The sequence below is a fragment of the Hoplias malabaricus genome, chromosome 4 (genome assembly GCF_029633855.1).
Source record: "Hoplias malabaricus isolate fHopMal1 chromosome 4, fHopMal1.hap1, whole genome shotgun sequence".
Classification (NCBI taxonomy): domain Eukaryota; kingdom Metazoa; phylum Chordata; class Actinopteri; order Characiformes; family Erythrinidae; genus Hoplias; species Hoplias malabaricus.
The window spans coordinates 1,653,814-1,664,799 of NC_089803.1; the positions used below are offsets into that span (position 1 = coordinate 1,653,814).

Genomic DNA, 10,986 nt, shown 5'->3' on the forward strand with positions numbered 1-10,986 from the left:
TCAGCGACTCTCGCCGGTTTTATTAGTGATCTCTCGCCAGCTTTATTGGTGATTTCAACTGAACCAGTGGTTCTCCGCCAGTTCCTCGCCAGTTTTATTAGTGATTTCTCGCCAGTTTTATTAGAGATCTCAACTGCATCAGCGGCTCTCCGCCAGTTCCTCGAAAGTTTTATCAGTGTTCTCTCGCTAGTTTTATCAGTGTTCTCTCGCCAGTTTTATCAGTGATCTCTCGCTAGTTTTATCAGATGTTCTCTCGCCAGTTTTATCAGTGTTCTCTCGCTAGTTTTATCAGATGTTCTCTCGCTAGTTTTATCAGTGTTCTCTCACCAGTTTTATCAGTGATCTCTCACCAGTTTTATCAGATGTTCTCTCGCCAGTTTTATCAGTTTTCTCTCGCCATTTTTATCAGTGACATTGTTTTTGGCATATCAGCTACGTTGCTGACTCAGTTAATCAAGGTAAATACAAGAATAAAAACAGATAAAAACTCTACAATGTTGCCAATTCAATGATTATAAAATAAAATGACTGGCTATGATGTACTGGTCTGTTGCCGTTCAGAGGGCATTGACAGATTTCCCCCTAACCATAACCTTCCACTCACTGGTATCCACCTATTTACTGTTCTCCGGCCTGTATGTCCTTCCCACTTGGCGGTCAAACCATCCAATCAGAAATTACCTTTGTAATTTGATGAGGCACTTTGTAATGGCTGTAAGTGTGTAGCGAGCGCGCTGGTCAAAGACATCACGCGTGCAGAAACCTTCTTGCTCCCTCAAAAATATCCGCGCGCGTGCAGAATTGTGGCCATAGTCACATTGCTGAACAATAATAAGAAAGCAATTTTTAATGTTTCTAAATTTTACAGAACTGGCAATTTCAATATAATGGTATTTAAACAGCGGAGAGCCGCTGCTTCAGTTGAGATCACCAATAAAACTGGTGAGAGACCACTGATAAAACTGGTGAAGAACTGGCGAGCTCTGTCGCCACTCAACTCGCCACTTCCGCTCGCCAGTCGCCACGCAGAGATCCAACTCCTACTGTGATTCTAGAAATGCTCCAAAGACGGAGATAAACTGGAGCTGCTGTGAACGATGGTGGAGTGAGACTCCAAACCTGGAATGAACCGTCCTCTGAAGTGCACACTGCTGTTGTGTACGTCATCACTGAGGTGTCCCCCAGGGTCTTAAAGGGTGAGGGTTTCCTCACAACAGTGGAGAGAACTGAAGATGTGGAGCTCACACTGGAACATGAGCGTCTCAGTCTCAGTCCAAAACGTCCTGTGATCGAGGGCCAAATGGTAGCTGTGAGATTGACCTGAAATGGAAGTGTTACCTTCACAAACAGCTGCGCAGGTGTTGGGGAAAAAGCAGTTTATTATTGTGTGTTTGGGTTTATTTTGTGGTGGAGCTTGTGTGGTTTTGGGTGTTTAAATTATTGAGTGTTATTGTGTTAATGTGTGAATGTTATTGGTGGTGGGCTGTATATTTATTTTTTATTGTTCTTGGTTCTTTTTCATACATTGCTTGCCTCCTGCTGTTACCTCCAATTGCAGACTTGACCAATAGGGAACGACTCCTCGCTCGGTTAAATGAACTGACTTTGGGAGGAGGAGACTTTTGTTTTTAAGCAGTTGGAGTAAACCGTAAGAAAGAGCGGAAAGGAGCGAGGGAAGGCAGGAGAGAACGGAGAGGCAATAACGACGGAACCTTACAGAGCGTGAGGAGCTAGTGCTTAGCTGTAGGAAACGGAGGAAAGGGGCTGGACTTGGCGTAGCGGCGGAGTGAGCTGGGGAATTGAACCATTGTGAGCGATGTGAACAACGGAGCAGCTGCCTGACCGAGTGAGAGTGGAACTGCTGACGCTTGGAGACGCGAGGCGGGGAGCGCCCAGACGCCCACATCCAAGGCGAGACGCTGCAGACTGCGGGGCTGGTTATGATCAGCCTCGGAACGGTCCCAGAGAGCAAAAGTATGTTGAATCAACGTTTATTTTTTCATCGTCTTAATGGTTGAATCAGCACTGATCTCCGAGGTCAGAATTAATGTATTTGTGCACATTGATTTTATGTTGATTTCATATTGGTTCCACGTTATGATGAATTTACAACACAAAACCAACATAAAATCAACCATTCCTTATGATTGATTTATGGTTGCTTTTGGTTTAATGAACATTGAATCAGTGCCAAGTGGCTTACATTAATTCAACCATAGGCTGTGGTTATCATCAAGAACTGTGAATTTAATAAGATGCAGTTTTAATGTAATAACATACTTAAAAACATCAGAAACTGTGATTACACTCCCCATAAAAGAGAATGCTACAAACTGTCAGTTTTGTGTGTGATAATGTGCATATATAAGACAAATAAGAACCTCAAAGTGTAAAAAAATAAATACAATTCAGGTAGTGTAAAAAACCTGGACATTTAATTCTTCAGCACACTTAGGCATAAACAATACTTCAAAGTAACGAAAAAGTCCCATATTCACAAATTCATTGTCTGAATTATTGGGTGCAAGGCAGAAACACACCCTGGAGGGGCGTCAATCCTTCACAGCACGACACACATTCACACCTACGGACACTTGAGTCTCCAATCCACCTTCCAACGTGTGTTTTTGGACCGTGGGAGGAAACCGGAGCACCCGGAGAAAAAAGTCCCACATGTAAAAGTAAAATATCTTTTCTGACTCTCCCAAGAAATGTGACGGACTCTCCTTCTCATATGTGTGTTATGTAAATATATGCATAAAAGTATTTATAAACAAATATTTCAATAAAATATTATTTAAAATATCATTAAATATATTATGTATTGCAGTGGCGGATGCTGGTCTTTCAAGGAGGGGAAGCTCAATTTTGGCCTACATCATAAAATGTGTCGGTTTATTTATACGTAAATTCTACCCTCCGTTCCTTTTTAAGAAAATGATCTGTACCCCTGTCGTACCAACAAGGCGTCTTTCCAGGGACTTGACTAGTGTCCTCTCAATGGCCAGCAGAGCTAGGCTGCTTAAACGGCCTTGGCCCATGTGAAGTGTGTCCGCCTGTGAGTGCTTTGTGACGGTGGAGGGGCTCAGCACCCGCTGGTCAGAAACTGCGATAGAAGTCAGAAAGAGTGATAGAAGTCAGTCCCCAAACACAAGCAGCTACAAAAAAAACCCCCACCAGAAATAGAAGCTCAATTTGTCACTAGTCGTTTTTAACAAAGAAATACCGCTAAGAGGTTTAAGAAAGTCTCCGGTTCAACTCAGAACAGAATGAAAATGTAATGCTCCCTCGGATCTCTACACCAAAGGATCGCTGATTCGCTCATTTCGCTGTGAATCAAAAAGGGATTCAGCCTCAGACAGATCATCCAATCATCATGCAGAAGCTGAGCGTCCGGGCCAGCCGAGGCCAGCCCACTGCCCCATAGACCTCCAGAGACGCTGAGCGTCCGATGGGCGGGACAAAGCCCAGCATTTATTCAATGACTCGTCTCGGTTCGCTGCTTTGCTATTGAACTCACTGTTTAAATCACTGCGGGAATGATTGAGAGGAAAGTCTGTCGTTACCAGTGATAAGAAGCTGATTCTGAACTAAAGTTGAGTTCATATTTATTCAATTACATGTACACATAATAGTATATATTTGATCACTTATTTTTTTACATTTTAGGGGAAGCTGAGCTTCCCTTGCAGTCTTAGAGCAATCACCTCTGATGTAGTGAACAAAATAAATATATTTGTCACACCCTCGTCCTGTCATGTCTGTTTTCCCCGCCATGTGCTCTCTCAGCACATGGCTCTGTTTGTTGTTGTCCATGTCTCTGCCTTTGTTCCGCCTCCTTGTCCGCTGTCCTCGTTATCTGTTTCAGGTGTGTCTCGTCTGTTCATGTATTTAAGTTCCCTTGTGTCACTTCCTTTCATCGGTCATTTGTTTTGTGTTGTTCCTATTACAAGTCGTGTTGTTCCATTTCCTAGTCGTGTTCTAAAGTCCTAGTCAGTTGTTCCTTGTTTTGTTTCCTCGTTTCATGTTGTTGTTTCTAGTCCTTTCATTTATCAGTCGTCATGTTTACCCTCAAGTCAGTTTGTGTTTGATTTGTTCTTTTCTTGTAAATAAACGTCTGTGTTTTAGCAAGTGCGTCCACCTCCGTCAGTCCGCCCCGCGATCCTGACAGAATGACTTATCAATATAAGGACGCAGCAAACACAGACAGTCCTTTCGTGAGGTATGCTATTCGCCGGAGGCCATTCCATACAGGCCCCAGAGATCCTGTGCGGTATGTTTTAGAGGCAGCTGCGGAATAGAGTAGCCGGCTTCAGCACATTCACGCCACTGTCGCTCAGCGCCTTCAGGAGGAGTCGACTCGTGACCCTGCGAGCAGCACAAGCTCATACTTCCGAGGACGTTGCTGCAGGATCCCCTGTCCCTGAGGACGTCATTGCAGGACTGCTTACCGCTGCTGCTCCAGTGTGCGCAGCACCTCCAACCGCTCCTGCCCCTGTGAAGGCGGCGAACCTTGCCGCTCCTGTCTCTGTGAAAGCGGTGAACCCAGCCGCTCCTGTCCCCGAGAAAGCGGCTTCCACGGCCGCTCCTGTCCCCGTGAAGGCGGCTTCCACAGTCGCTCCTGTCCCTGGGAAGGCGGCTTCCACACCTGCTCCTGTCTCAGCAAAGGCGGCGTCCCCCGCCTTCGCTGAGACAGTTCCCCGCTTTCACCTCACTGGTGAATTTACTGTGCAATCACAGACCACACTTTCATTATTATTATTATTATTATTATTGAAAATGTTGTGCTCCAACACCCACACTCATTTGTCAGGAGTGTAGAAAAAGCATTTTTCATGCATTTATTTTGAATATATTGAATAAAATCAATCAGCGTGTGTACTTTGTTTCTTACAGGTCTCTACACTCTGGCACATTGTAAAACTTTTTACAGCAAAGCATCAGCAGACAGAACAGTAGGCATACATATGGAAGTATTTCAGATAGGCAAATTACTTAAAACATCTATTTAATTTCAAATAGCACAAAAATTACATTCTAAAGTTTGAAATGGATAAAGTTTGTTCTTTGAAAAATATTAGGTCATTTTGAATTTGATGCCAACATCAAGTTACAAAATGTTAGGACGGGTTTATTAGTGTGTTGCCTCATCTCTTATTTTAATCACACGCTGTAAGCCTCTGGGAACTGAGGAGACTAGTTGTGGTAGTTCTGAAAGGGAACTGTTTTCCGATTCTTGCATGTTATAGGATTTCAGCTGCATATTTTTTCATTTCATAATGCGCCAGTTGTTTTCAGTGGGTATTGGATTTGTTTAGCAGTCATGCTGTTGTAATGCATGCAGAATGTGGATTGTCCTTGTCTTATAAACAAGGCTTTTCCCAGAAATCAATGCCTGAATGGCAGCATGCTGTTTCAAAACTTGTAATTCAGCATTAACGTGTCTTCAGAGATGTGCAAGTCACCCATGCCATGTGCACTAATGCATCCTCATACCATCATAAGACACTGCCATTTGAACTGTGTTTATAACAAGCCACTCCTCATCTGCCACTCTGAGCTGACCTGTTACCAGTTAACATTTAAATACCACTTGCACCCTCGCAGCCCTCGTTTTGTGCGTGCCCACCTAAATGTGCCTAAAGGTGTCCAAATTCTTTTATTATCCTCAACAAGGGTGTTCGTGAGTGCCCCCTGTGTGCAGTTGAGGCGCTTCTCCTGTAAAGTAATCGTTCATTAATTGCAATCGTGGTAAAATGTACAATTAATCGTGATATTGATTTGCACTTATATTGCCCAGCCCTAGATGTTGCTCTATTCCTGCACCATGAGTTGTCAACACTGACTTATTTTTTGCTGTTTCAGTAGCAGTACTTCAGGTGGAACTGACTATAAATTCAGGAGAATATTGGTCACCAACAGGGAGAGAGAGTTTAACTAATTTATCTTTGTTTATTGTCTTCCAGGACAGAAGACCATCTCTTTGGATACATTCTCTGGCTCCTGTTGTTCAAGAAAGTTCCAGAGTTTTTCCACAGGTGCATCAAGAAACATTTCCAAGTGGAATATAACACAATGTTGAGATCAGGAGGGATTAAATGTGAGGATATGGAGGACAGAAGCTCCAGTTCTCAGAAAACATCCTTGGATACTCCCCACACTCACACATCCAACAGGAAATCTCAGACAAGTGAAAACAAACGGAAAACTTATGACTGTGGAGAGTGTGGGAAGAGTTTTACTGAACAGGGTAATCTCCAAAAACACCAGCGCATTCACACAGGAGAGAAACCGTATCACTGTTCAGAGTGTGGGATGAGTTTTAGTCGTCAGAGTTCTGTCCAGAAACATCACTGCATTCACCCAGAATAGAAGCGGTAGCACTGAGTGAGGAACTACCTTCAGAGATTTGGATTTAATTACTGTATTGGGTCACATTTAATGTAAAAATATCCTTAAAGCTGAAATGTGTAGTGCCTGGGAATTTGGAGATGTCTGATTGAACTGTGTGATACCAGATTCCATGGACTGTTTATGGAACTTTTATTTTTATTTTCAAGATGTGACCCCAGAATTAATTATTACAGGTCCTATTTACCCTCTCGTTCACACTGTCATTGTTGTGTTTCACTGTGCTCCAAATAGAGACAATACAACACCCTATTGAGCTATACAACACCCTATTGAACATCACCATTCCTCCCTATTTCTGGGGCTGGACTGTATACCCTTGGAAGGGGAAAGATCAGTGTTGATGAAGCTATTAGTCTCACGGAGCACAGGAGTCACGGGGCTGTGCTACCAGGGCCTCAGCACACATCCAGACAGACTGTTTTCCTCATTCTGATCGCCATGAAGGGCATGCCTGCTTATCACTGCAGCAAGACAAGTGTGCCGTGGAAAAGCATTTATTATAACTAAGTTCAAAACCGTTGAATTATAATGATTTGGTCTATTTCCATATTGTATCTATGTCTATAGTAGAGTCACTCAGGTGATATTACAGTGTCCTGAGTACAAACATTATAATAATGTGTATCTAGCTCTAATGATTCCCATCCTATGATCATCTGATGACTCTCTGGACTCTCACTAAAAATGAACATGAAGGATGGTATTCCCAGAATCCTCAGCAGTATCACATGACCACCTCCACTTATCTGAGATCTTTTCACTGTTCCAAATCTCCTGAATATCAATCACCCCTGTTTCTCCTTCATGCTCATTAGACAGAGTATTTAAATACAGTGTTGGTTAAGATTGTTTAAGAGTATTGCCTTATCTGTGCATTCAGAGCTTTTCTATTGTTTCTATTTTTCTTTTTGGATTTGCCCTTTGGATGTGTTTGATTGTTTGTTTGTATTTTTGGCTTGACTTCAGACTTTCATGTTTATGCTTTTGGTTTGCCCTCTGTAGGATATTAAACTGTTTTTAATCCACAAGCGTCACTTGAGTCATATTTTGATCGAAAAAAAAATATATTTTTTAGATTTACTTTTTAAAGGTCGCAAGGACACATCTTGCTTGTTTGTTACTTTATTTCTTTATTTATTGTGTGGATATTCACGAGCATCACCATTCTCACTTTTGTAAATGATAGAAGACATTTTAAAGAAGAGCATAAAATCAATAATTTTTTTTTTCCAGAAGAGTATAGCTATATAATTTGTTAATATCAAATTGATTCAGACATCATCAAACAATTCACTGCCCTCCCGGATAACATTAAAGTAGGACAGAGCAGTTCTTCTACATTCAGCAGGTGCGATTATAAAATATATAATATAAAAATTAAAGTAACATTTGTTTGTTTGTCTTCAGCATTGTAAAAACATGATAGCACACATCATTTAATGGTTCTTTGATTTATGTAACTCTTACTTTTAAAGGATGTTAGAATATTACAACTGAAAGGTCAACATCAGCCATAACACTGAAAATTGATGTGTTGTTTTAAACTTCGAAAACTTAATATATCTCCTTGTACTCTTCTACATCCACTACGTTATCTATGCTCTTACCAAAAGGAGAAGACAAAATACAGTGGGTAAGTACAGATTTTATTCAGTAGTATAATTCAATGTCCAAGTGCATTAAAATAAAAAAAAGGTGGGTACTCCTTAAATCCTTAGACAAAAATACATTAGTAGTAATATCCTTTAAATAAAGAACCCTTGTAGAACCATTATTTTTAAGTGTGGAGGCATTCCACTGTTTACAGATGTCACATCGTGTCTGTACAACATCTAAAAAAATATTCTGATCAACTATCAACAATCATTGTATTTGTCTTCTCCTTTTAATGGTAAGCTGGTCAAACCACACAAAGAACATAGATAATGTAGTGGATCTAAAAGGATCTAAAATCCACAATGAGATATATTGTGTTTGTTTTCAAAGTTTAAAACAATATATCAGTTTTCAGTGTTATGTCTGGTGTTGACCTTCAGTTGTAATATTCTAACATCCTTTAAAAGTAAGTCACATAAATCAAACAACCATTTAATATTGTGTGCTACCATGTTTTTAAATGGGTTACTTTGATGAAGGGTTTGCTTTCAGGTCTTCACGCACATTGAGTATTACAGTTCAGTCACTAGTATGTGCGCACATAAATCTAACGTGTGGCTAGTTTAACCGTGTTTTCTCAAATGGCGGCTGGCTTAACCGCAGTGAGCTACTGATAAGCACGATTTCCTTCACTGATGACTAAAATGAAAGTGATCATTGGACGTTCCTATAGACGTTGTAAGCACGCTTCCAAGAGGGTGTTCTCTTGGCAGGGGCGCCAAACTCGGCACAACTCCCTCAAAGCTAGCATGTTTCCCGTAGAGATTAAACATTACCCCCTCCCCATTGTTCTGCGAAGCTGGCCTCAAAAGTTAGCAGCCTTTTTCCAATGGTAAACAAACAATTAACTTGTGCATTAAATTTCGAAAAACAATTAACATCTCTACCTAAGATAAGTTAGCTAGTGTTTAGAGTCCTCTTACTTTCGGTAACATTTACAGGTGGTTTAGACCTCGCCTGTGCATCTCCTTCATTTTGCTCTTTTAAAAAGTCTAAAGACTTCCCACATGAAAAACAAAAGCGTGCCAACCGGCTAAAATGACTCCCACAAAATGGACAAAACATGGTTTGAAATGACCACCCCAAACTCCATTCACTTCTTCCCCGCGAATCAGTTTGACTGATAAATGTCAGCATCACCATCCAACCCATTATCTGTAACCACTTATCCAATTTAGGGTCGCGGGGGGTCCAGAGCCTACCTGGAATCATTGGGCGCAAGGCGGGAATACACCCTGGAGGGGGCGCCAGTCCTTCACAGGGCAACACAGACACACACACATTCACTCACACACACACCTACGGACACTTTTGAGTCGCCAATCCACCTGCAACGTGTGTTTTTGGACTGTGGGAGGAAACCGGAGCACCCGGAGGAAACCCACGCGGACACGGGGAGAACACACCGGGTTACGATTCAGTATATATAAAATGTAATAAGAAATTTTTATCTTAGAAATGAAAGGGATTGCAAGATTCCTAAAAATAAACAAAACAACAAAAAATACGTATTTATGCTGTTTTTACAGACTTGCTGTGTGTAATCTCACAAAGGACTCTTGTGAAACTCTGGGATCAGCTCTACAGTCCGTAAACCCCTCCCTGAAAGAGCTGGACCTCAGTAACAATGACCTGCAGGTTTCAGGAGTGGAGCTGTTCTCTGCTGGACTGAAGTGTTCACTCTGTAAACTGAGACTCTCAGGTAAAACCTTCAAAAGATAGGTTTAAAATAAAGTATTGTTTTCAGAATTTGTTATAGAGTTGTTTATTTTATTCAAGTTAAACTCATATTGATTTAGAAGTGTTTCTGATTCAGATTATTAATTTGGCTTGTCAAAGCCAAATTACTGTTCTTCGAAATCCTATCTTTTCTTTCTTTTTCTTATTATTTTATTCGCAAAATGTAAACTGCTACTCTTCCTAGGGTTTTCATTCTACAGCTTTGTGTGTTTTTACCCTGCAACGATGCTAGTAATATGTCACAAGCCAACTTTCACCCTCTAGTTTAATATTTTATGTAACTGTAAGCTCCTCCTTGAATCACCACCTTAACGTGGTTGAGGGGTTTGCGTGCCTGCGTGAGCCTAGGAGCTATGTTGTCGGGGGCAATAGCCCCTGGTAGGGTCTCCCAAGGCAAATTGGTCCTAGGTGATGGGCCAGACAAAGAGTGATCCATAAAGACACGGATGAAAAAGAGAAAAACGTGGACACAGCCTCCCTTGCCCAGAGCAGGGTTACCGGGGCCTCACCCTGGAGCCAGGCCTGGGGGAGGGGCTCCTTGGCGAGCGCCTGGTGGCCGGACTTTCACCTATGGGGTCCGGCCGGGCTTAGCCCGAAGGAGATACATGGGTCCACTCTCCCATGGGCCCACCACCTGTGGGAGAGGTAGTAATCCGGGTCTGGTGCATTGTGGATTGGGTGGCGGTCGGGGTCGGGGGCCCTGGCGTTCTGATCTTCGGTTACTGAAACTGGCTTTTGGAACATGGAACGTAATCTCTCTGGTGGGAAAAGAGCCTGAGCTGGTGTGCGAGGTTGAGAGGTACCGGCTAGATATAGTTGGGCTCACCTCGACACACAGTATGGGCTCTGGAACCAATCTCCTTGAGAGGGGCTGGATGCTCTTTCACTCTGGAGTTGCCCAGGGTGAGAGGCGTAAGGCAGGTGTGGGCTTACTCATAGCCCCCCGGCTTAGCACCTGTACGTTGGGGTTTACCCCAGTGGACGAGAGGATAATTTCCCTGCGCCTTCGGGTTGGGGAAAGGGCTCTGACTGTTGTTTGTGCTTATGCACCGAACAGCAGTTCAGAGTACCATGCCTTCTTGGGGATCCTAGAGGGAGTGCTGGAGAACACCCCATTGTTCTGCTGGGGGACTTCAACGCGGGTAATGACAGTGAGACCTGGGGGTGATTGGGAGG

The 10,986-nt window shown here is 42.5% G+C and overlaps 1 protein-coding gene across 1 annotated transcript; it reads left to right on the forward strand.

Annotated features, from left to right (window-relative positions):
• Nucleotides 1-1,702: 1,702 nt before the first annotated feature.
• Nucleotides 1,703-7,412, forward strand: LOC136694265 (zinc finger protein 154-like). Its single transcript, XM_066667681.1, has 2 exons — nucleotides 1,703-1,974; nucleotides 5,967-7,412. The coding sequence occupies exon 2, from the start codon at nucleotides 6,076-6,078 to the stop codon at nucleotides 6,370-6,372; it is 297 nt and encodes a 98-aa protein (XP_066523778.1). The 5' UTR covers nucleotides 1,703-1,974; nucleotides 5,967-6,075; the 3' UTR covers nucleotides 6,373-7,412.
• The last annotated feature ends 3,574 nt before the right edge of the window (nucleotides 7,413-10,986 follow it).

What these genes read in the sequence shown, in the direction of transcription:
- LOC136694265 (XM_066667681.1), top strand. Translation starts at nt 6,076, where the DNA reads ATGTTGAGATCAGGAGGGATTAAATGTGAGGATATGGAGGACAGAAGC.